The 27,210-nt window shown below is 40.2% G+C and overlaps 1 protein-coding gene across 7 annotated transcripts in view; it reads right to left on the minus strand.

The window, feature by feature from the left end:
• RAPGEF5 (Rap guanine nucleotide exchange factor 5) overlaps nucleotides 1-27,210 on the minus strand; it is a 149,382-nt gene that overhangs the window by 94,371 nt on the left and 27,801 nt on the right. For 4 of the 7 annotated variants that reach the window (XM_048950564.1, XM_048950563.1, XM_048950562.1 and 1 more), the window contains exons 2-8: nucleotides 26,558-26,704; nucleotides 23,258-23,308; nucleotides 22,105-22,211; nucleotides 20,972-21,093; nucleotides 19,295-19,463; nucleotides 13,428-13,494; nucleotides 6,910-6,958 (exon numbers count right to left, since the gene is read on the minus strand). In XM_048950564.1, coding sequence (XP_048806521.1) covers nucleotides 6,910-6,958; nucleotides 13,428-13,494; nucleotides 19,295-19,463; nucleotides 20,972-21,093; nucleotides 22,105-22,211; nucleotides 23,258-23,308; nucleotides 26,558-26,704 — 712 coding nt within the window. The remainder of the gene's footprint in view (nucleotides 1-6,909; nucleotides 6,959-13,427; nucleotides 13,495-19,294; nucleotides 19,464-20,971; nucleotides 21,094-22,104; nucleotides 22,212-23,257; nucleotides 23,309-26,557; nucleotides 26,705-27,210) is intronic. The other 3 variants (XM_048950566.1, XM_048950565.1, XM_048950567.1) reach the window with 1 other exon arrangement.

Below are 27,210 nucleotides of genomic sequence, written 5' to 3' on the forward strand. Positions count from 1 at the left end.
CACATGATGAGCATGCATGAAGAGAAGCTGGGGGCAAGTTGTTCAGATGGAAAGTGGCATGCACAAGGGACAGTGGCAGAACTGGCTGGTGCAAAATGAAACACCGCTCTCTGCTCCATGGATATATCCTATGTGCAAGGCCAGGAAAGGAACAGGAAACAAAGAGGACTCTGAACAAATACATTCTGTAAGCTCTACAAACGCCTCTCCCAATGGACTGGAAACAAAGCATTCACCCAGGGACTGCATTTTCACACAGTTCTTGTCTTTTTGACCTTACCGTGCAATCCCTTTCTGCATATTTGCAAAACATCTGTCATCTACGCAGCTACTTTTTATTGCTCATTTTTACATGCAAGCGCTTTATAAATCATGCAGAAATAACACCACCCAAATTCTGAAACAACTACATAAGAACTGCCATCTCCTTGCCAAATCACAGGATGGCACAATCCAGGTGGACACCACACCAGCCACAGCACAGCAGAGCATAGTACAGCATGTCCAGGACATGCACAGCACTAAGAGTAGTGCTTCTTAGTGCCAGAGGCAGCCTGAGCCCTCCTCCTTGGTATGCCTGAGCTCAAGGGCAGTGAGAGAAACCCATAGGATGCACTGGGCTATTTGGGTTGGCATTGCCTTCAATAAAGCATGAATCTTTTGGAAAGGATCATTTAAAGAAGCCAAACAAACGACCTCCCTTAGTTTAAGGCATCATATCTTTAAAATACAATGTAATTTTTAATATATTGCTGTTTTCAGGTATAACTTTTATGCTTTTTAACCCCATTTCAATGGGAAAAGATAAGTTACTGAGTTACTGAGTACTCAGAAAAGTACTGAGAAAAGATAAGTTACTGAGACCAAGCATGACTCTCCTGCACCTAGTAGTGGACACTACTCCAGTATGACTTATAAACACTTGCAGAAGATCTCCATCTTTTTCCACACATTTCGCTAAGTTTGACCCTTGCTTTCATGACAAGGGTGCTTGGAAGAAATGCTGTAATGAAATATGGTCTTACATAAATGAACCCACTGCAAAGAAACACAAAGGGACACAAAAGAGCAGCATGCTTGCTGATAACAGTGTTGTATGCTAGCCTTTTCCCACCTTTCAAACTCTCAATTTTTCCACAAGGAAAAATGCACACCTCTGTGGCACAATTGCCATTTCATTCTGTAAATGAAAACAAGTTCTTCCAGTTCCTAAGGATTTTCAATGGCAGAGAACTAGTGATAATAAAACGTGTCCATTTCACACCAGAGATATTGTATATTCCCTGTTTACAAGACGTGTGCATTCAAAGGGTACTTAATGTGTTCCCGACTCAAACACAGTGCTGAGCTTCTCCATTCTTCAGTGACCTTCATCACGTATTTGCAACCTCATTTTTCAACCACGTGTATAAATCTGACACAAATTCTTAAGGATTTCAGAGTCAATGTAACAACTCTACTACAGGTGAGTAACAACATAACATAGGACATTCAAATAGCATGGACTGATTAATTATTCTAAGTTATTATTAGAACAATTCAAATAGTATTTCTAATTATTATAAAGGAACGTCACCAGAAAGTCTCACATGGATCTGTGCTACTTGAGGAAAAGGGCTGAATGGGAAAGATACAACTTCCTAAGCTAACAAAGCCAATAAAGCAGCTGACCGCTGCCAGACGGGTCTCCTGGGCTCCTTCCCACACCACTCCCCACCCATCCGCTAGAGCTGCCATCCTTGATTTGCACTGGTTCCAGCACCTCTCAGCCCTGAGAGGAAGGATCTAAAGATACTGAGTACCTGGGAGGAAAAGTTGCATATAAAATCCAATACTGGTAATTGCAAACTCATTCCCATAGGAAAAATTATATGTAGCTGTATGCAGGCAACAAGCAAGCCTCCGCTACAGCTCTGTGCACTTTCATTTTCTAAACTTAATGCTCGATAGGGATCAAAAAGAAAAACACACACAGAGAGAAAAGGAAGAGGATTAGTAATTAATTGATACGTTACCGAACAGAACACAGAAAATACCATAATACTCCTGCATAAGCTGGTGTGTTTCCATGTTTTAAATGCTTCATGCTGTTCTACTTGCCTCATCCCAAAATAACATAATAGAAGATGAAGCAAAGATGATCAGTTTTAATGGAAGAGATTTAGAATGAGGAATAAGTAGTGTTTTAGCGTGAAAATGAGACAGCTCACTGGTGATATGACAGAAGGGCACAAAACAGTACAAAGATGGACTGGGGATCGGTTGTTCACCACTTGCATAACTGAAGAGCAGTATCACAACACCTACCATCATAGGGATTGTGTTTAAAACAAACAAACAAAAAATGCTTTCACACTCCTCTAACCATAGGACTCAGTGCCACAAGATGGTCTGAAGTACCAAAGGGTTCAAAAAGCAATCTGACAAACCAGTGGTAAGAAAGTTCACCAGGGGCTACCTACCGCAGCAGAACGAGCACAGCAAAATCCTTCTTTTGGGTGGATGCTGAGTGAGCACATTGGGACTGTCTCTACTTGTTCAGTTTTCCTGCCCTAAGCATTCTCTGCTCATCACTTGCAGTGGGATCAGAACTGGATGCACTTTTAACTCGATCAGGCCTGACTGCTGCTGTATTTCTAACCTGGTGATGTTGCTTCAGGTGTGCTCAAGCACAGCCATGCTGCAGCTCCAGTGGCACTCAGGATGTGGCACAGCTGCTGCTGGGAGGGAGAGCTGCTCCCAGCCTGTAAGGCTCAAGCCTCACTGGTGTGAGCTCACACCAAATCGCCTGCACTGTTCTTCACAGGAAAGAGAAGAAAACCCCCTGCCCTGTTTGTTCCCCATTCCATAGTGCACAGCTCATGCTCAGAGATGCCCGACTTCTTGCTTCTAGACAGGATTAGCATGAGCACAGAGCATCCACCTGACAGACTTTGATCAGATGTGATATACCCATGTAACTCTGCCACTGGCTAAACCTCCAGCCTTAGGCTATTTGCTGCATTTTCTCCCTGCTTTAGCTGCCTTCTCTAACACATAAGGAACATGTCACGAGCCATGACAAGCAATTGAGATAAATGCCAGCCCTTGTAAAGCTTCAGAACAGAGGCTGCCTCTCTGTTCTGCTCCAGCACACTTGTGGTAGCGATCACAAACCAGCAAGGTTTAAATAAATAAATAAACACCACAATTCTAATTTCCAAGTGCCTACAATTAAAAACGAAGTTATCTTCTGCTCCAGTAACTTGCTTCCCAAGACCTGTTACCAAATCAAGAATGCCAGCATTTAATCTATTTATTTCTGATGTTAAGCAAGAATAATTTTAATGCATTTTCATATGCCATAGAGAAATGCACAGGCTCGTTTTTTCTTCTTAGGTCAACTTTATTATGACAGCTTTATTCTTGTGAAATACAAATATGCTTTGTAGTCAACAGCACAACTGAAGACCATCAAAATTTCAGGATTACGGGCATTAATTTTACTCCTTTTTCATTGTTTAGTTCCACTTGCAAAAAAACTACCAATGTTAAGTTCCACCTGCATGAGGGCTCTCAAGCACCCACCTACCTGCCTCCCCCTGGCTATGTGTTGCTGAGTGTTATGGATGCAGCATACATTTTAAATATGAACGGGCAGATCTCCACAGCATACAGGTTTTTTATTTCTCAGATTCTGCATTTTTCCTTCAGCCATCTGACAGTTTTATGCTTGTTTCCATACTCTTCCACTCCACAAAAAAAAAACAAAGAACACCTCTGGAGGAAAAGCACTCTCGCCCACATCTTGCAGACTTCACTTTCTGCTGATGATGCCCACCCAGTAAGAATCTCATGCTCTGCCCTACCCTACATCAGGCTCATGTGTCTGTCTTCATTCACAGAGCATTTTGTCAGCAGATACAGACAGTGTCTAGATCTCTGATCTGAAACAGCTGTTCCAGCCCAAGAACTGAAATAGCCGTAATTACTGCTTCTCATACACTGAATTTCTTCAACTGCTATACAGCAACCCAAGTTTTATTTCACTGCTTGTTTCACCCTGATAACCAAAGGCAATGCTTCCCCTATCCAAGCACAGCAGACCTCAGAGACTGGAGTCTATTTGGCTCTCACAGAGGAGGCTGCAGTTCTCACGTGCTTGCCTAGCACTTTTATGCAACACAACACAGTGATTGTCACAATAGCTCTAGATAAGTAGTATTATAGATTTTAACAGCCAGTTTTTCTAGTACAATTTAATCACTGGAAAGCATCTCTCTAAAGGCAGAGGTATATCCAGGAATAAGGTAATTCAGGAACAAACCACACAGTCTCTATTTTAATTTTAAAAAAAAAATAAAAAAAAATTGAGTTTTGCTCTTCCTGGTAGTGCTAGCCAGCGGTCTGGAGGAAATATTTCAAAACACTGTAATTTAAAAACCACCAAGCCTTCAAAAGCAGCACATAAACGTCTGCATAACAGCTTTGGGGTTTGCAGTGCAGACCTCAAGGAAAAGTCTCAGTGAAGGCAGGCCCTACCCAGCACCCAGACCCACCCAGCAGCAGGACGAGGGCTGCAGCCCACGCTCAGCCTGGACCAAACCAGGGCCTCCGGCCCAATAGCCATGTGCCACAGTTTTCAAGCCAAAATAAACTCTTTGTCTGAGGTTTATTTCCTGGCATTATATAGAGTCTTGGACAGGGTTAGAAGAACAATATCTTAGAAAGATCCTGTGGCTTTTAGCTCCAGAAGCACTTTCTGTGAAATACGCTTCACTTCAGCAGGCACAGCATACCACAGCCTGATTGTTTGCAGTAACTGCTATGCTGTGAACTTAACCATCAGCAATAAAATAAATAAGCGTCATAATCAACCACTCTAATTTACTCTGTTCCTACTGAAGTAAAGTCATTAGCACGAATTAGACCTTACAGTTAAGCCTGTTCATGTAGCCGTTTATCTTTTTAACAGTTGTCCAAGATGAGGCACAAAGAAACGCACATTTCAAAAACAAGTGTGCCTGGTTTGGGCTAAGACTGTTTAAAGAGCTGTCTTTCATTCAGATTGAAACTGATTTTGCTCATGTTTCCATTAACATATTAGGAAGGGCCAATCAGCACTTCAGAGCTCTGCAGGGAGCTTTGTTTATTTAAGGCTGAAATTTTTAACTAAACCATTTCTGTCTGCTCAACATGGGCTGCCATTCTACCAGCACAAGGGAGACTCCAAGAACTGCCCTGCCCCTTTCCCATTTTATACCCTGCAGCCCATTCCCAATCCATTTGCCCCAGTCCCACATCGCAGGGACACAAGTTTACGGAGCCATCCACCAAACAGAAAACAGATGCTAATTCAGGTTAAAACAAACTCTTTTAGGGAAAGGAGCTTGTATTCACAAGCAGTTGCTGTAATAACATTTGCCAAAAGAACTAAAGATGAGATGTAGAGACAGAGATTTCTTGGAGCTGTATAACTGCTAAGTAAAAGCTTTGTGGAACCATACACTTGACCCATTTTACAGCAAAACAAAAGGAATCTTTCAATCTCCCCTTAAAATACCCTGTTTTTTTTCCTGCACTGAACCAGAGCAGAACCATTTCCACGTTCAGCCTTCATAATTCAGGTGGGACTGGGCTGGCAACAAGTGAGGACAGCAGCAGAGGGCTGCTGACATTGCTAACTACCACAGCAGCTTCAGAAGCCAAGTGATGATACTCAGAGAATTATGCAGCTCTGAATTCACATTTACATGTAATTGCTTTCTGTGGATTTACAGGTGACCAAGGATGCAACCTATGGGTATTTCTATTTCTGGCCAAAGATGCATCACACTGTCTGAAATCTTCTTTCAATATGGAAGTATTTGCAGATATACCAGCCACATCTTCTGGTGCCTTGAGTTTACAGTGCCATTTTGTCCACAGTGGTGTGTCACATATAACAAGTTTTTGTTGTACTTGCAAATAGCAGATAGACAGACGGATACAGATCCTATGACACCATATCATTAGCAAGTCAGAAAATAGCTCAAAATGCAAGATCTATTACCTCAATTTCTAGCAAAATCACTGAAGTCACAAGAAATGCTCAGTGAAATTACTCCCAAGGACCTCTAAGGCTTTGGGAACATGCCAGTAATTTAATTCAACTCCATTTCTGTTTTGCTCTGGCAATACATTCATCTCTCCCTTTGCCAAAGGCAGTTTGCCCTGACTGCACATTAACAGGCAAAGACACCTGAGAGTTAACCCTGTAGAGGAGCAGGTCTGCTCACATAGGTTTGGTTAGTTACTATGCAAAGCCAGGGAAGTGGCTGTTCTGATGAACACTGACAGAGGTGAATGACCACAGATTTCAGTACGTTTACACTCTATCAAGAGCACATGCTGTAATGCTCATATTCTCAAATTTTCAGTTACATTTCCCCTTTCTGGCTTCATAACAGAATTGCTGCTATAGTCATTTGGGTGCATCAGATAAGTCCTCAGGAAAGAAAGCCCTCATGCACAAAGTTGGCCTTTTGCTTAAGATAAGGAAGTGCACCTGATCAGGCAAGTAAAACACAGCAAAGATGGCATGAGATGCCAGGCCATACAACAAACACAGGGAATTTATCAACTTATTTGTCTGCTATAAAGTGCAAAGCCAGAGGTAACAACTACATTAGCTAGCAAGAGATCTGCATTCAATTCAAGCATAGCACTTGTATTTTTTACCAGCAAGGCCATTAGATGTGATGGGAAGAAAAGCTAAACTTCACACAGTGAAGAACTGCACAGTGTCCTGTATGCAGATTCTCCAGTGAGAGGGGAATGAGCTCCATCTTTGCTTCCCAATCTTAATAGGACAGCAACAAAAATATAAATACTTTAACAACAAAAGGGAGCAATGTTATACAAACCTCTCCAAAGTCCAGTCTGACTCACCTGACTTCCTGGCTTTCAAGGCAATGACAGCAGCCAGCTCCCTCTGAACCTAAAATACCAGGATAGGAAGATGGTTACTGATATGCAGTAGAACAAAAAAAGCAACCTTGGTAGGATACAGAGTATCAGTATTTTGGAGCAGTAAACTACAGGTGGGATTTCACAGAAAGTCTCAAAACTGCAGTCACTTTTCTAGGAAATCAATTTCTTTTTTTTCAGCTGGGAATCCTGTGACAGTGATTTTGTTTCAATCTTAATTTAATGTAAATATTGCACCTTTCTTAGGGAATGGCTAATTCAGTAGCTTGACATGCAATTTATTTGTGCAGCATATCTCCTTCACAAGCACACACTTAAGGCTTCTTCCTTTCCTTCTCAAATGTTGATTTGCTCTACTGAGCACCCTTGTAGCCTTGGACTTCTGCATGATTGCAGCACAGGCACATTGCCCATGCTGGGGTTTGGCTAAGGTTCGTGGATATAACTGACATTCACTTTTGCAGCCTCGAGGAGGGAACAACCCTCCTACCTGCACAACTGACCATTTCAGGACCAAAATTTAGCTCCTATTTCTGCACGTTCACCTGCAGCTATCTCGTTTTCAAGCTGTCTTACCAGGATGTGATGAAATGACTGCCACACCAGCCAAGTCCTTCTCTCAGCTTCTTGTCTCTGCTTTTCTGCATTCCCTCTACTTTCTATATAATCTTTATGCTACCAGACACAGTTTTCTTTAGCCACCTCAACCCTAAAATCTTTTCCTTTAAAAAAAATATAATAAAAAACTAGTAAATTTCCACATTATGCATATTTCTTTTATTCTGTATACTTCTCACTACCATCACCTATCTCCCTGCAGCTGCCTCGAGTGCCTTGAGGACACACAGAACCCCAGGTGCTCTCCTGCATACACCATAATGCTTCCCTCCCTCTGCCGCATCCAATTCTCCCAGCTCCCCTTGTTTCCCAAAGCGGCCTGTCCTGAGAATAACAAAAGAACAGTGGGATGCTCCAACAGTTTTTCTGGGGATTGTCTTATCTCTCTGCACAAAGTGTCTTGCATGGCACGCTAGCTGTTTTGTCTAACAGACCTGTGCACAGCTCAGGCTATTCTGAAGTGGGAGTTTTGGAATATGATTTCTAAAAGGATGCAAAATTTAAAACATCATTTGCAAGACATGGTGTATGACGAGAACTATGCCCATGAAGAGCCCCTGTAGTAGCACAGTCAGTAACAACAGTCTATATCCCATTCACAACACTGAAGAAAAGTTTAAAACTGTAAAACCAAAATAATCCATGCTATATTGCTCTGAGCAGAAAGACAGACTGCAGTGGTTACCGTGAGAAGACAAAACTGCATGGGACATGTCAGGAAAATGGTAACCCTGCATCCGCTGATCACACAGCTGCCACCCAGCAGCCTGCTCCATGTGGGGCAGAAAGCAGTCATACCAGAGGCCACATCCTTCCTTCCCTTATAGCAAAGGAAGTGACAGAATTTTTGCTGTCTTTGCAAGGTACATGGATCTTTTCTACTCCTTGCTGCTGCCCCACGGAAAGGGACCTACTTTTCTGCCACTACAAGCAGGAAAGTATGAAGACAGTGCCACAGATCTCTTAAACACTGTCCTGTTTCCAGCACAATAGTGCAAGCTGGCAATATCACCTTCCCTTCCTTCCTTCCTGTATACTCATTCCCACGTCTGGAGAACTATTAATCACGTTTAATATAAGCACAAACTGCAAGCTTGATAGGAAAGCACTTTTTTTTTTTTTTTTTTTTTTTTCAAAACAACTGGCATGCTTACTTGCAACATTTAATATACACAAGTAATAACACACAAGCTATCCAGAGAGATTTTACATAAAAGCCCAAGCCTTTTCAGAATAACCAATAACCCCACCAGCACTTGTCTTGGATAAACCACTCAGACCTCGTGCTCTTTGTTGACCTCAACAGGAGGTACCAGTGTCAGTGCCCCAGGTGCAGACAATATGAAATAGTGCATGATGACTCATCTTTATCTTTTAGTGTTTAAAAAACACATTATCTCAAGATAAGCCTTAGGAGACATAACAATCTTCAACAGTTGTAAACATACCAATTAATCCAATCAAACAGAATTGGAAAAATGCAAATCTCTTTGTGAACATTAAAAAAAAAAAAACCCAAACACCACCTTCCTAGAAACAGGAGAAAAAGCAGCACTGAAGTATCCTGCTATTCTATGCACAGTATTACTTTCTCTTACAAGGTAGAACTTCATAAATTTGAACAACAGTGTTATCATCACAGGCAATAACAGCACCACTTTTCTGAATTTTCTCTATATTAAGCAAAATATCTTGTTGGTTGGTATGTGCTGAGAATGTAGCTGGCGTTGAACTTAATCTGAACAAAATCTTTAACCTAAAACAGGGGGGGAAATGTCTCTTTAGTCTTAGTATTAAGCAAACACTCCTTCCTCAAAGGGTTTCATCCTGTCAGTCTGAGCTCCCTCTCATAGGATTCACTTCAGTCAATAAGAATTGGTACTGCTAAGCATCCTTTTAAATTTGTCTGGTGTCCCTAGATTTCATAATCTATATGCTTTTGTCTACTTTAGCGTAAATGCACTTGACACCTCCGCTGGACATGCAATTCCTATGCATCATTACACCAAAGGAAATCAGTGTACAACATTCAATCCTCACTGCACACATGCCACATATTATCATACTTCTTCCTAATGGGATTTCAGTTACGGCCTGTTTGACAAAATCAAGTCCCAAATCACACTGCAGATAATAATCTAGACTCAAAGTAAAATATATATTCAAACAAGAGCTATGCCTACCGTAATAAATGGAGATATTAAATAAAAAAAAAAAATTGTTTATACATGTAGCTTGTCACTACAAAGTGAGTACTATCTAAATAGTATCCCATTTTGAGTAGCAATGCAGATGTCAAGACTGATTCAGTCTTAAAGACTAGCTCACCACATTGTATTTACAGAAATATTATTATTACAGTCAAAAGAGAATGTCCTGTGCATGCACCTTGCCACATCTTATTCAGTTTTCCTTTTGCAATAAGAAAGAGCAAGAGTATTCACATGGAGTGGTACCCACGTGTATGTCTGCTTCCTCAAATACAAGCAGTAAATTTATACGGTTAATCTTCTCATCCTCAAAAGACAAAAGATGGCTAAAAAAAAAATGTAGAGTTTAATTCACATTTTTGTACCTCAAGTAATGACAGTATGACGGACTCCAAATAAATGCAGTACCTGGATGTCTTTTTCTTAAGGTACCAGGAAACTGTATTTCCCAGATGCACTGCATTAACATCTCAGTGTGCTCTTTTACCTTATCACAGGGTGATGCAACAAAAACACTCAGAAACATCTTAAAGTGCTCTGGTTTTAACAGACAGTGCTACAAGGCCTTTTAGATGCAGCTCCTTCTTTGTGACATGACATAGAATGCACTGCAGCTCTGGAATGCTTCTTTAAACCCAGGAGTGATCTTTACATTTTTCCTAAATACTTATTGCAGTGGAGTATAAAACAAGAGCATGAAGCTTGATAGGTTCTATTCAGTTACCTTCGCTGACTCTGCTTCTTCCACTGTAGAGTAACTTGCAAAGAAAAACCAACACACGACCAAGTTAGTTTCTTTTATTTTGTACCTGACTCTGCTCTTAAAAGAGATGTATTCCATGGATTATGTACAAAGATGAGAAAAAAAAAACCTCTGCAGTTTTCTCCAATTGCCCTTCTGATTTGTATCATTCACCACAGCCACTCTTATCTTCTATGATCTCCCTAGTCATTGTTTAAAACTAAGAGTGCGTTTCCTTGCCTAACCATTTCAACTGGGTGAGTCATCCTAAAACACACAAATTGTGCAGTGAATGTAAGAAGCAGAGTTATGCAAAAGAAACAACACCTGGTAACAAAGAATATTAGGGACTAATAAGAGAAAGGCCAACAAAAAAAGCCAGACTGCAGTAAAATAAAGAAGGTGAAATGAGGAATTCACCAACCTTGTGCAGGTTTCTGTGCCAGTCACTATTTCCTTTATAGAGAGTGAATGAATCACCATTACAGCTTAAGGCATGACTGCTTTTTGTAAAAGCAGACTTCCAAAATAAATCACACATTCAGCAGCCTAGAAATGCCTATTTCTCCTCCCTGGCTCTATGGAATGCCTGGGGAAACTGGCTCAGAGGTAGATGCTTGCCACGTGGCCACTTGTATTTAGGTGAGGTGCATTCTATCCTTTGCAACAAAAAAGCTTTAGCATGGATAGAAAAGTACACAACTAGACCTTAAGTGCACCCATGCCTACAAGTTCTCTTTGCACTTTCCAACACTAAACCAGTGATTTATACATTAGGCACAGAGACCCCTTGGTTGGGGAGATCTTCCCAATCAGTTCATATACTTAAATTTAGAAATTCAATCTCTGGGAAAAAAAAAAAAAAGAAAAAAAAAAAGCCTGGCACAGGAACATCCTTCTGACCTGACACAGAATGTTTTTAATCTGTTACAGGAAAGACAAAGAGAAAGCAGAGCAGACAGCAGTAGTATTTGCAGGCTGTTTTCCCCTATTGCCTGATGGGACTTGAATCACTGTACCTAGAAACGGGTGAAAAAGTAAAATTTAATCTCCAGCTGCTTTAGTGCTGGGCTGGAGGCAAGATTCTTCACTTCTGGAACACTAATCTGAAAAATACTGTGAGCAGATTCTGAAGTACGGATTCTTCAAGTAAGAGCGGTTTAATTCCGTACAGAATACAAGAATATTCAGTGAACTAAAAAAGAATACATTGCAAGCAAATTTCCAGTCATGACCCTCATGGTTGGCTTCCTACTCCAGCTCATAGGGCTCTTTTCCAAGAAAAAAACATAGAAAACCTATATCCTGATGAGGACAGCATCCTGCTGAACAGTGAAAGCTGAGGGTTCAATTCCCCTTGAAGCACATGAAGGCTCACGATGAAGCCTTAAGAAGAATATTAGATCCCAGACTACTGGATAGAGGAAATGGAGTAAAGCAATATTACAGATTGTATTCCAGCTTCCCTTAGAGGGAGAAGTTAGTATGTAAATGTTAACATTTCATAGAATCATAGAATCACCAAGGTTGGAAAAGACCTAAAAGATCATCCAGTCCAACCGTTCACCTATCACCAATAGCTCCCACTAAACCATGCCCCTCAACACAACATCCAGTCTTGAGGTCATTTGAGGTATTCTGCTCTGTTCTCAGGCTTTTTGTCCAGAGTTGGACTAGAAAATTGATACAGAGAGCCTGTACAAACAAAAAAAAAGAGCAGAAAAAAAAAAAAAAAATCAGTTGTTTTTGACACCACACCATGCCAGTGAATGGGCCTCAGGCCATCTGGAAATGCAATTGCCTAATTTTTTTTCAGTTAGTTAGCTGCAGTGGTAAAACAGCTCATTAAAATAAAACAATATTGAACATATGTCTTATTGTAGGAATCACCAAGGATGTAGTTCAAAGGTTTGCCCTTGCAAGATAGACGAGAAGCACTCTGAACTCAATGTCAATTACTCAAATGCTTAGAGATGTGCATTCTCCTCCAACGTGTCCATCAACAGTTCGATCCATTGCTCTCAACATGTTTTGCTGAGGGAAAACACATTCTTTTAGTTTTGAGAGAGGAATCTTTTGATGGGTACTGGAAACATTCAATCAAGAAAGTGTTTTGGGGTTTTGTTTGCTTTATTGTTGTGTTGTTGCTTCTTTTGTATTTTTCCTTTGTTTTGTTTTTTTTTTTTAAAGATGACTTTGCAGTAAGTATGTTTTCCTATTTTTTTACTCCAAGTAAAAGTAAAAATGGAGGAAATCAAGTTTCTGAGTTTCTGATTCATTCATTTTTAGTAAAAAAACTAAAACTTTTAGTTTTAAAAAAAACCAAGAAATTTGAATATAGGGACAATAAAAAATAAAGTACAATTTACAAACAGAATCTTCTAACCTCATAATTTTGCACAAGGTGTTGAGCAAAGAGAATTGCTGTCTTTCCACATTTTTGTAAATATCTTTTGTAAAGACATTTGTCTTTAAAAAGCTCAGCACAAATTTTCTTTCCTTTCAATTTTTCAGAGTTTTCAACACACCCACTTGAGTCATTTTTCTCTTCCTTGCTTTCCCCTAGACTATTGCTGTGTTCCATTTGATCAAGAAGATCTGAGTGCAAACTAGCTGGCAGAAAAATCAGTGTGATTCTCCAAACTGATATTTCCTGGGCCATGAATAGCATGGATTATAAGAGAGCAGAACTGCAGTCCTTCCTGGGACTGATTTTAACAGCTGTCTAACACACTAAGACTCTAATGGAGCTTCCTCCTTTTAGGGCAAAAAAAAAAAAAAAAAAAAAAAAAAAAAAGTTTGCATTACAAACACCTCTTCACTAAGACTTGCTCCTTTAATTTGAAAAGATCCAAAACATGACAGTATTTCAAACACGATCAGTACAAACTTTGATGCAGTGACCTTACCGCAGAAGTGAGACGAGCAAGAATTTCAGCATTGGTTTCTGCTGTATCTTCTATTTTTTGATCAGGCCTTAAAAAACAAAAATAAGATTATATTATTTCTTTCATTCTGTTTCAACATCTTTTGATTTCTGAAAAGCACAGAGCTATGTGGCCAGAGGCACTACTGTAAAAGGGCTTTTGAGATTCTACATCAAAAAGATGACTGCAACGTGACAATAATTAATTGTGTCAGTAACTACAGAGCACAGCCTTTGTACCTTGCTGTCAAGAACTTTTGTGATTGGATTGACGTAAATCAATGAAAGAATTCTTCAGCTATAAAAACATGATGAAAAACTGAAGAACACAGGACATTCTTAACTCAAATTGCTTATGTGAATGCATATTTTGCTGTGCTAAAAACCTGCCATCAGCAGAGCAAAGTCTTGCATCTGCCCACCAACCAGCTTTCCTCAAGTGTGGAGAAGCACCTTTAATGGTACACACACTTGCACAGATAAAAGCAGGCAGCATCAAAATTACTATGGGGCAGGTGCAGTTTGATATTGATGAAAAAGTAAAATTGAAAAGAATAAAGATAAGAAGCCATAAATTAGCAAACTAAAGTAACAGCTGAGAACACTGTTAGGTTGCAATGACAGTAGTTCACAAAACAGAGAGACTTGATGTGTCTTCACAAAAATGGGGCAGTGCATGATGAATCCTTTTAGAGGCTGTCACAGAACTTGCACATGTGGAAGAAGCCACACTGACACTGCTGTGGGATTTTGTCTTTATTTCGTATTTTGTCTTTATATTTTGTCTTTAAAACAGCCTAATTCTCACCAGTAAACTACTCGTGAGCGTTCATAAGGCTTACAGACAATCAGAATATTGTCAACCAAGGATACAAGTACGACAGGATTATAACTGGGGAAAGAAGAAAAGGACATCTTTTACTTTTGACAGTTTTCAAGAAGCATGGCATGCCAGCAAATTGAGCAGATATGCATAACTGCAGCTGCTGTACTACACATAAATCACTGCTATTAGCAGTTCCTTCTGTCTTTGGCTCAATTATTTAATTGCTCATATGCCTTGATGTGTTTAGAAAGATTACTGACAAGATGTCTGGAATACACAGCTGGAGCATTTGTTGTTCTTACAACCCATGTCCAAAAATTTCTTTCCCTAATTAAAAAAATTAAGGTCAGAAAGCATTGGATGACACATGCATTCATCCTCTGGCAAGTATATTCAAATCAAAAAGGTAATCTGGATTAGAAAGCACCATCATTACCACAACTACCTTTCCCATTGAAAGAAAAAATGTGATTTAATGATTTAAATGTTATAAAAAGCCCAAAATAAATAAATAAAAGTTTGCATTCACTGATTTATTCAGTTTCTTCCTAATTTGGAATGAGAATAGTTGACCACTGTCTATACCTACATTTCCCTGCACATCTGATCTCTTCTGATCCCCCCTAGAACCAGGACGGGATGAGGTTTTTCTAAATGGGTGGCAAAAGACAGCAGCTCTATACACAGCCACAGATACAGTTCATCAGAAAAGCACTTAACACAGCTATTTCTATCTTGGGTTTTTTTTATCTCTTCATCTTCTATGTTAAAATGTTCCCCATACTCATCCGCATATGAGCTTCAAATTCTTATGAAAACATTAATGCACTGAAAATTGTAGCCAACTTTCCAGGATTTGAGAGGAAGATTGTATTTTGATATCCAAGCTAATGAAAATATAGTAGGGCTGGTACTGAACAGAGACAAAAAGCCCATGTAAACAAGTCTAATGACTACACTGCTCAGTCTTGGCATACTTGGACAGAGCAACACACAGGAATGCTTGCCCCAGATCTGCAAACAGGCAGGTCAGATCTGCACAATCACTATCATGCACCACATGGAAGCAAATGCATTGCTTCCCAAGCTGCTGACAGAGGAAGTGATACAGCTGTGCTCACGATCCCATGCCTGGACAGTACCTCAAATATCCAATGTAGAGCCACAACCTATGCTGTATGCTGGGTGTACAATCTACCTACAATGCAAATAAAAGACCCAGGGATACAGGGAGTTGTCTCCATTCAGCAAAAGCTTTCCAGGAACCCCAAGGGCACTCACTAAATGGATATCCCATCGTGGGTATCTGTATTAAAACCAACGTACCCATAAAAGGGGCTGCTTTTCCAAAGTTAATAAAACATATATTATTTTTGGACAGCAGACACAGAATATAGTGTAGAATTTATGAAAATAAAATAAAAAACAATATAAAGGGGAAAAATCCCATTTCTAATCTTTCCTTCAGATAGCTACAAAAGTACTGTTCGTTCCAATAGTCCAAGGCATCCAATCTGTTCTGGCACTGGGAATTAGGTGTCGTTATAAACATCTCCATTTGCAAAGAAGGAAGTAGAAGCACATAAAGATTAAATGTCTGATACAATGCCACTGCAGTCACTGGGAAAGAATTCAGGAGGCACTGAATGAGAGCCTAGGTGACTGCTCAAGGCTGCAAGGAAGTCCATGGCAGAGCTCTGAATACAAATCTTTTGTTCCCAGGTTAAGCCAACATTCACTTATTTTCTATTCAAGCTGATTTTGGCCATGATTAACACTGTGTGTTTAATGACCCCAAGAGGCTTCAACATCAGTCTCACCTCATCTGGCAACATCTACAGTGGCTCAACACTGAGAACACATGCAACAGCGTGCTCCTGGGTGAGCAGACCCGTGGTGCTACTGGGATTTACCAGTGTACCTGTCAACCCAGGCAAGCACAGTACCTTTGCTGCCCGTCAGCTCTGCAGAGATAGAGCTTGTTGAGCATCTGGGCACAATGCAAGAAGCTCAGCACTGTATCCTGGTGCACAAGCAGGAGGTCACTGCTCATTTCATCAAAAGCAAGGAATGCAATTAACACAGTAATAATGGCCCTCTCCCTATAAACACAGGGGAAGCCAACAATACAGACTAACAGAAAAATGAATACAAAAAATTAAGGTAGAAAAAGACAGTGCTAAAGGTATCAGTAACAACTATATGTGTATTTAGTAAGATAAACACTCACTGTAAGAAAAGGTTTTTAGAATTGCCTTCATTAAAAGAAACACATCAGTTTATTTAACTTGGTGGGATGATTTTAACACAGATCTCATCACATCTATTCACTTTCAGGTTGTGTTCTAGTCGTTCATTATGTGCATGAGACATAGATAATTTTGAAACTGGAAAACCCACCTTTCCTTTTTAGTATCACCTTCCCTAGAGACTGTAACACTACTTAACATTCAGTTCCTTCAATATGTACTTTAAAAAAAGCACCTCTTCAATCTGACAGGTAAAATCTCCAGAAAATAACTCTTCAGTGACAGCATTCCCAAAAGAAACCCAGCTTTGACTAAAATTTGAATAATGCGAGCCGGAAGGAGCTGGAAAGGTACATTAAAGAATAATTGTTCAATTTATGTGACAGGGAGCATCCTCCACAAGAAATGCCTGTTACGCTGAAATGATGAAAGAGCAAAGTTGGCATTAAAATGGAGGAACTCTGGCCAAGGTCAGCATGCCTGGCACATTTTTAACTTGAACCTGAAAAGTCTCAAACCCATTCTTTTACCCAGTATCCTTTAGGTAACATGTCAGTATGAACTATCTGATTTGCCTTTTTGAGTCAAAGCCTTTCTACAAGTAGTCATGAACCATGACAAGTGGCCTCATTTGCAGTGATAATGAGGAAACCCATAATCCCCACTGAAATCGAGATGAAATAGCCCTGATTATTTAAGGAATAGCCAAATTGTTTACTACTCAAGTAGACTGGATGACAAGAATTTCTGTTTCCAAAACTATTCAAAGGTTTTGTTTCACATGACTCACCTGCTTAGAAGATCACACTCAAGCAGGGGCTTTTGCCAGTTTATGGGTTTTATCCCTTGTCAGAGCTCACTCAAGCTGACCAAATAAATTCATTTTCAGAGGAAGCCTCACTCTAGAACTGTCAGTTACTGGTCATGAGAGCAGTCAGCAACAGGAGCAGTGATCAAGATTCTGCCTTGAGCCACATACAGAAGTTACTGAGTTCCTTTGCAATCAGCTCACCGCATTTAAGACACAGACAGAATGCCTGAATTTAAGAAACTGGGCTTGAGACATTTCCAGACACTTTGCACTTACTGGTCTTTTAAATTATTTCTGTTAGATATTTGTTTAAGAAAGTGCATTTTTAGTATCTACTACACAGAGAAGGAACATTTTGTTACAAAAAAAAAAAAAAAGTTTCGTATCTGGCATTAAAGAGAAAAGAAAATCATTCTGCTGCCAAAGTAAGAATTCTCCACAGCTTAAGTATCATGTTTGAGGCTTCATCACACTAGGGACAATGAAAGAATTTAACCCCACTCATCTACTGTGGCCAGCTCCTGCAGCTCTGCCAAGGCATGAGGGGTCATGAGCCTCCAGACCTCTCACTGACGCCTTTTTCTGCATTTTGGCCTCTCACTGGGACACAAATAAGTATGGTTCTTTCTAGCTGCTGTAAATAGACAACATTTAGTATGCAGCTATTTTAGTACAGAAGGTATGTTAACATCCCATGGTGAATTCAAGGGTTGCTGAACTTCCACTACTCCTCCTCAAAGGAAGAGGGAGAGAAAATAATGTGGAAAAGGTCTTGAGGATTGAGATATGGACCAGGATATCATTCATCAGTTACCATCAAAGGCAAAACAGACTCAGCACAAGGAGATTAATAAAAATTATTGCTTATTAATAATAGGCTAGAGCAGTGAGAACTAAATGCAAATCAAAACCACCTCCCCTTCATCCACTCCCTTCTACTTCCTCACCCTGGCAGCACAGGAGAACGGGGAATGGAGGCTGCACTCAGTCAATAATACTTCATTTCTGCCGCTCCTACGGGGGTACCTATGGGCTGTAGCTCCTTCAGCCATATCCACTGCTGCAGTGTGCATAGAGGAGGTCTCTTGTTGGGCTGCAGGGAACTTCTGCTCTGTGCCTGAAGCACCTCCTGCCCTCCTTCTGTACTGAACCTGGTTTCTCCCACATTTCTTACTGCATTCCTACAGCTACGGTGCAGCATTCACTCTTTCTTAAATATGTGCAACCAGCATTGCTCATGGCTCAGCCCTAGCTAGCAGCAGGTTCCTTTTTTGCAGCAACTAGAACTGGATCTGAGCTGACACAGGAATTTCTGGGCTCTGCTCAGAGGCCATCCCTGTGTCTCTTCCACTACCAAATCCCTGCCATGTAACCACATACATATCCACAAGTCAGGTGAAAGAGAAGAAACAGGAAGGGAAACTCTTAAATTAAATTAAATATATAAGAGATAAAAACGTGAGACAACAGAGCTCTGACAAACATGCAATAGCAAACTAAAAACAGATGACTGAAGCTACCATATTCCTACTCATCCACTCTATCCACCTGCTAGCTGAGCCTGATCCAGGACAAGGGCATCTGAGCTGCCAATCAATCCGCTTCACAGCATGCTTGCTGACAAATTAGTGCCATACTTTCAAATGCAGGAGGAAACACCCCCAAAAAATAAAGCAGCTTGTGTAGGTAGTATAGCAAGCAACAGTCAGCAAGGTAATATATAAGAACCACAGTATCTAAACAACACCCAAGAGAAGTACTGCCGTTTATCCAGCACCACTGATTTTCTCAGATGCTAATCACAGTGCAGATCACACAGAAGCCCATCTCTACAAAGCTTCCCAAGCCTGAGTAATAGAAAGCTGGCTCATTTGCACAGTGGCCTGATGGTAAATAGTGTCATTGACAAGTCAGCTGTTTACAAAACAGTCTTAAGTTTAAAACAGATGTAGATAGCTACTTACAGATTGCACATGTCGATCCTGGGAGGAGACAATGGCAGTAGTTGAAGTAGGAGCTTTACAGCATTCTTCCAACCTCCTTCCTTCTCAAATTCACAGAAAAGGTAGGTACATTCATCCGCTGAGAACTGGTAGAAACTATAAGTGTCTCGAAAATAGAGTTCTCGGTCCACTGTTAAAAAAAAAATAACATTAAACTTTTACCACATAAAGGTTCCGTGTTCCCAACTTATACTATATTGCGTGGCTTTAATCCTGAGTTGCAACACCACACAGGTCCAAAAGGATCACAAACAGCATAGTAGCAATCCTTTCTTCTAGCATTAATTTAGTATCCAAACAAAACAATTCTAAAATCTTAGCATGTAGATCTTCAGGCTCCTGATATTGAAACTTTAAGATTGCTGATTAATCAATTTTGGAATCAGTTTGGAATGAGGAGATACGGCTAGAAGATAAAAACATTTCATTTGTCAAATTTTTAAGCCTCAATTTCCATTAGCTTCTAATATGTTCTTGCTAATAGCTAGGCACTTGTGAACAAAGTTCAATAAAGCAAATGAAAAGAATACACCAGGCTAAAAAGCAACAATAAAAAATTCTAAGTTTAAAAAAAAAGAGTTGAAATGATTTCATGATGAACATCTTCACAGCACATTCATAAACACAGCTTTTAATGGTAATAACCTAATGCTTAGTCTATCATTATCCCAGTCCCTGCTAGAACTCAAGGGTACTGGTTCTGTAGAATAGTCTTGAGTAGGATAATGTAGCAATACAAACAGCTGTCATCTTCTCTGGCATATCTGCAATTAAACTGGGCTCAAATGACAGGTTCCACAGCCAAAAGAGGGAGTTCCTACTGAGAGTGTCACTCAACTCTTGCCAAGGCTGCATTATCAGACATACTGTCAGCATAACTGCAGTAGGATAAAGCCTTTAAGCATACACTGAGTGTCAGCTTACATATGGAGAAGTCTTCAACAACAACCTCGTCCTCTTGCTCGGAGGAAAGGGAAGTGTCTAGCACAAATCCCTGAATGCACCACACTGAGAATGCACCAAGCTACCCAAGTGGTGCCATCAGGAGTGGAGTCTGTCAGATTTCCAGAGGCTGCTTACCAGTGCTATTGTCACAAACCACATAATCTGGACCAGACCCCTAAATTTGGAGGGGAAGGAGAAGCAAGCGGGTAGAACCTGGAACCACAATTTTCTCCAGGAGCTCAATCTTCTCACAACCTGTTGTTTTTCATAGATTAGAATACAGAGTGAAAGAGGAAATCACTAACTGCCAGATAAGTCATCTGGTGAACTGGTGATCTGCAGAGAATAAACAGCTGCTATCTTATGAAAAACCAGAAAGGATGAGCATGAAAAAATAAATAAACAAACCAGAAGAGACACGCACACTAATTGCAACTTGGCAATAGGCAATTATGTTTACAAAAGGATAAGTGAGGAACTTGCCTGAAAAGAGAGATCCATCTTTGGTATTTATGAAATAAAAGGTTCACGGAGGCAGGCCTACCAAGCAGGTAGTAAAATAAGCAAGTGTAGTAATTAAAAATTGACCTGCTTTTTTTCCCCCTTCTTCCGCTCCCACAAAAAATGTGATTATTACTCTATGCAGAAAAAGAATCAATAGTATTCCTTACTTACAAATATTGTCACACTGACCTGATAATATAATGCCCATATCCAGAAGCAGCTGCCACACTCCAACTGCAGTAGATCTGCACTTAACAAAAGGGCAGTGCTCCAACAGCCAGTCTACCAGTTCTGATCCAACACAGCTTCTCCTGAAAACAGACAAAGCATTAATGTAGTATAAGAGTCAATGTTCAAATGCTGTTCTATAATACAGGGTTTCTTTAGTTTCATAGAAGTAATCCTCTTGCTCAGCAGAGCAAGCCCTTTGTCTCAATTACTGCTTTTTGCAACCCTGTTCACCTCAAGGAATGAAATTATTCCAGCATGTCTCAGCAGAATGCCCCCAGTTACAATGATGAAACTCGTGTCAGATTAGTAAGTTCCCTTACGTACCTAAATCATACCTAAATCATGTGGCAACCTTCACAATATAGAATATTTTTATCAATTTGTGCTACATACAGATAGTCATCTGGAAATGTGTAAGAGCTACATAAGATCCTGAGCCTAAAAGCTGGATCTTATTATATTTCAGAGCAGTCATAAGCAATACAACCAAACAATATCTGTGTAAGACCTTGAGTGTTGCTCTAGGAAGTACTTCATCTTCCATATGATTCGTAAAATTCTCTTTTTAATTCATTTTGAAAAAAAAACTATGGCTTTTTCTTAAATATATATATACAAATGGCGTTATAATAGCAACACATATTTTAGTATAATTGAAAATAGGAGGAAGCAATTATTCTGTAGTGTAACACAAACTGAAAAATCACTGCACTACAGAAATATTCCATAAATTATATGCAAAAATCACTGTGTACATAAATCCTAGGAACCCAATTAACCGCTTCTACATCAGATCAGGGTTGAATCTAGCATTCTTTTCAGCAAGTAACAAACAGGGTTGTATATGAATCTATAAGCATTAAATTCATAGACAAGTCAGGCCACTGCTGCTTTCTAACACCTGAAAATGTAACATGAGGAAAAAATGTAAAAGTACATTTTTTAACAATTAAATATATGTATATATTTGTAACTTCTTGGTAAATCACACAAGACCTTACACTCAGAATTTAATTTCTTATCAAATCAGGACATGGACAAATGTAAGTAAAAGCCAATCCAGTAGGTTAAAATGAATGACTTCAGGTTACCTGCAAATTCCAGTAAGGTACACCCTGTCTTTAATCAGATCAGAAGCTTGCAGTGTAAAAATATTCCTGAGAGCTCTCCCAGCGCAGGAGGAACTTTCTCCATAAATCTGAATGAAAAGAGAAATTGGAAAGTGTGACAAATAGGGATTTATTCCCATTGTAGCAAAGTTCTTTTGCCGCGGCCTGCTCCCTCCTTCTGAGCAATGCCTTCTCCCTCGGTAAACGACAAACTATCAAAGCTTCATAGGAAATGCACCCCAACTTCTACCATATCCAGTCTTATTACTAGCTGCAGATGCCCCCATGAGCTGCAGATATGTTCAGAGTAAAACAAGTGTTATTCTAGAGAGTCAGAATGACTATTAACCTTTAAAAAAATCACAAACACAATCATAGTTATTCCAGATGTATTTGTATTAAATAATTTAATACAAATTAAAATATCATTTCATGCATTGTTGTTGGTTTTTTTTTCCTTTTTGTTTTTGTATAGAAACTTTCAAGGCACAGTGTGACAGCTATAGGTCAGTTCCTCTGTACCTTGATACAAGAATGGATACAAGTTTGGGTTTCCCATGCCTGATTTTTACTTTACACCTTAGGACTGTAGATGGGTCTATCAAAATAGGACTTAATTCCATCTTCCATGAAAGCACGTTTCACTTGGGTTCTACATACTACTCCTTGCTGATAAATTTAACTTAGGCATACGCGGTCACATTTCTTCCCAGTCCCAACAAACCACAGTGGTAATAAAAATAACTGACTTGAAAGAAAATCAATATCACAGTTTCACTTCTTTCGGTTCATGGGTTCTTGGATCTTTCAAAGAAGATAAAACAATCCTTTGGCATTAAAGTATTGTGAGATGTAAAAATAAAGTTCTCGCTCTGAAATACTGCAAAACTAAGTTAAGTCATGGGAGTAGCTTAAACGGCTAGGAAGCAAGTGCACACCAGACTTCACAGCTTGGCTGGAAAACTCAGTAATAAACAATTTCTAAAACATCCAGATTACAATACATTAACTGGATTTAACAGCAGGCTACTTCCACAAGCATCTTCAAAGCTACGGTGAAGGGGTTGAAACAAATCCAAGATATTCCTAGTACATTGTTTTATGAAGAGGAATCACAACGAAGCTTGACACGTACCTTGTTTGAAGGAGTTTCCAGGTATGGATTTGAAATTCTTCTGGACAGTGTCTGTAAGACAGTTTGGTAGAACTTCAGTTCAATATTATTATTATTTTTTTTTAATATACATATTTTAGCTGCTGAAATATGAATAAGAATTTATCAAATCATTTGAATAATCTAACTGAAGTTTCAAACTAAGATGTTTGATATTAAGGAAATGGGTAGGTAAAGTCACTTCTGTATTTTTAGCTACATTTCTTCTGGATCTGGAAAAGAAAATGAGCAATAAAAAATTCTGTAGAAAAGATCCTATTATTTGGGTCAGAAATGGCCAGAAATGACAAGGAAGTGTTACAAGACAAACCTAGAAATCTCTAGGGTGAAAAGACCATCATGAAAGCAGTATGTAGCAGAAGAGGGAAAGTGTAATTATGTTTGCCCTAACATCTCTTCAAACAAACTTTATCAATTCAGTAACAACACCTCAGGGTCACAGAACTTCAAGGAATATCACTCTTCTTAAATTAAACTCTTAATTACATGAAAACACTGCCTTGTATAAGGATAAATGGGGAATCAAATGGTGACTAAGAAGGAAGAAGCACTGCTGTAATACACACCAGCATTATCTCTGCCGTGCCACATGCTGCACTGGTAACAGCATCTCAGAAGAAGATGCTCCAAAGTAAGAGGAGATTCTAACAACGATAGGAATAATGAAGGACTTGGATACGTTATGAGATGAGATGAAAAAGAAAAGACTATGACCTTGCAAGGGAAAGATTACAGGAGAGATGCCATTACGCAAAATGATGAAACAGCGCAGAGAAAAGATAGAATTCCTGTTCTCTTTATTAATGTGATACATATAGTGTGAGAATAACAACTCATACAGTGAAATTAGAAAGGTTTCATATTTGCAAATACAGAAAGGAAATAGAAAATTAACTCTGTAAGAAAATGCAATTGCCAAAACCTTACTGCTGTTTAACAAGGATTGTGGATTCAAAGTTACAAAATTAAAAGTAGATTTTTAGGAGGCAAATAGGGATAAGCATCTATACTAGAGTCAGGTTATCTCATCCATAGTTGCCACATTACTTCCACATCTTGCCAGTGTTAAAAGACAAGATATTGCCTACTCCGCTGTTCACTGGCAATTTCTATCTCACTACAAGCTATACAACACACGAGCAAACACTGCCTAGAAGAAGCTGGAGCAAAAGCAACCATGCAGGTGCACTGGCAGAACAATAATAGGACTGCGCAGTGCTTGCTTGCATTAGTCCAACTTGCAGACCAGATAATCAATTCTTCACTTTGAGAAGGATCCAATTCACATGTGGGATGCTGTAAGCACAAGAAAATAATCCTTCTCACACTGTAAGAATTACAGAATCCATATTTCAGTATTACCATCTGCTTTCTCACTTCATATTTCTGGAAATGTATTCTTACAAAGGGAAGGAAAGCAACAAGGAACGACAGAAGTATCTGTTTACAATTCCATGCCCATCACAAATGTTAGCATAGTTCCATGCATAACAGCAGCTCCATACAGAAATACTACAACATAAGAGCTTCATTTCCCTCACCTATACACAACAAATATGTTGTAAGACCACAACATTGCCTCCAGTCCCACTTAACCTTTCTAGCAGGCATGTCATTAACACCTCGATGCTGCAACAGCCTTACATACCAACAGTTCAATTGACTTGTGTCCAAGTGTTTCATTCAACTAACTCCCTTACTACTGCAGCACAGCCCAAGTTTAGACATCGCTGTGCCCCTTCACACTCAGTCCCCAGGATGACGTTAATGCCAGTATCATCAGAAAGCCAATTCCAGTGATGTTGGTGGGAGAGAACTCGCCTAATTCCAGGGAGACCAGCATTCCTCTTTTGGCAGGATGAATTTAGAGTTAGCTTGGCTCCTCAAACTGGATGGCTCTGTGAGGGAAATAGTGGCACTGGAAGAGTTAAGGACAAATGTGAAAGCAAAAGGGAAGGACAAGAACAGAAGACTAGAAGTACTGGGTTGAAATGGGAACATAAGAGCTGTAGGGGCAAACTCTAGTTTCATGAGGTGAAGTGAGTAAAGTCCTCCACCAGGCTTCCACTGCTGGCCTCATGCCATCTGTGCCACTCATCTACCCTGTTAGACTCCAGCCCAGCTCACTAATGAGGGAGGAGCAACAAACTCAGAGAAAAACAGAGACTGGAAATAAAGTCACAGTGTTAAGATGGATCTCAGAAGGTTGGGTGAGCTCCAAAGCCAGTGAAAGGCTTGATAGGAGAGTCAGTAGAGATGAGGAGGAGGACAGAGAAGAGCAGCACAATGTCCTCAGCCTGGCACCAGAAGCCTGATCAGTTCAAAGACAAATCTGCACAGGCACCAACACAGAGACACACGTTTGTCCAGCGATGCCCCACAGGGGCCTGCTGCAGCCCTCTCAAGGCTAATTTCGGATGGAGCTGGTACACTTGCACTTCAGCATCTCAAAACAGACAGAGTGCAAGAATAAAACACAGATTTCCCCACCTTCCAGTGTTTGCTGCCTTAGCCACCAAGGTCTTGCTAAGGCAGCACACCCCAGGGGACACTAATTGCATGCTGTGAAGTGAAAAAGCATGAGGCTGCAAAACTCTTTCAACTTACAGTGAAACATTCCTTTGGGCTGCACTTAACTAAACCCCACACATAACTGTACACACATAAAGTGAAAAAGAAGTAGGTTTAATGGCAGCATCTCTTTTTCTCCAGACTACAGAGGATCAGAGACATAAGGAAAATTGAACTCACAGTGCCCACTTTGGCACATACTCAGCTGTTAGATGATAGCTAAAGCTACAAATTACTTCCAAGGAATGTGTAGAAAGCCATTCAGGCTGAAAAGAAGTAATGCATAAAATGTTTCCAGTTTATCCTTCAAATCACACAGAGCTCAGGTGCCCGGCAGAGAGAAGTATTCACAGTCCTGAAGGATGGGAGGGCAGGACAGCATAACAGCTTCTTTTGGTGGTATCTGGAACTCAGATAAGCTCAGAGCAAGCATTAATCACAGCCTAAGAGAACATGCTTATGCATGCCAAGTAGGTATCTACCGACAGAACATTTCTGCAAATACAAGAAAATGGAACAGGACAAGAGGTAATGGCCGGAAACTGCAGCATAGGAAGTTCTGCACAAATGTGCAAAGGAACTTCTTTACAGTGAGGGTGACGGAGCACTGGAACAGGCTGCCCAGGGAGGTTGTGGAGTCTCCCTCTCTGGAGATTCTCTGGAGAGTTCAAGACCTGCCTGGATGCCTACCTGTGCGACCTGCTGTAGGGAACCTGCTTTGGCAGGGGGGTTGGACTCGATGATCTCTGGAGGTCCCTTCCAACCCCTACAATTCTGTGATTCTGTGAAATTGCATATGAGAGCCACAAGTCCCCCCAGAAAAGTAGAAGCGGTATTCTGGAATAGAACAGAAAAAAAATGATCTTTCTTATTGATGCTGAGGGGGATGTGCCACTCCTTTCTGAAGGTATTTGGTAAATACAAGCTGTTCTTCCCACTTCTACCACAAACAAATTCAAAATACATTTGTAAATAACTCCTGGAATGAGTCATAACATGCTTTTAAAGCAAATTCGTGTCATCAAGCAAACAACTCATCTGTACTGAAAACCACTTTGGAACAGCCGCTGCAGCCCACACCACAGCCCACGTTCCAGGCCCGGCTTCTCCCATGCCTCTGTGCCAGTATGAAGAGGGGCTGTGCTAAGCCAAGAGGTGGACAGAGAGTGGGCATTCCCATTCAACCTCAGGATGGGAAAGGAGCTCCCCCAGGGTACCAGGAGGGCTCTCCTATGACACACGAGTAGGGGATATGCCAGCATAAGGACATGCCTGCATGAGACAGGAGAGGACAGCGGGGACAGGGCCCAGGAAGAGGTTCTGGAACAGCACTGCTAGAATTC

This window comes from Lagopus muta, chromosome 7 (genome assembly GCF_023343835.1).
Source record: "Lagopus muta isolate bLagMut1 chromosome 7, bLagMut1 primary, whole genome shotgun sequence".
NCBI classification, from domain to species: Eukaryota; Metazoa; Chordata; class Aves; order Galliformes; family Phasianidae; genus Lagopus; species Lagopus muta.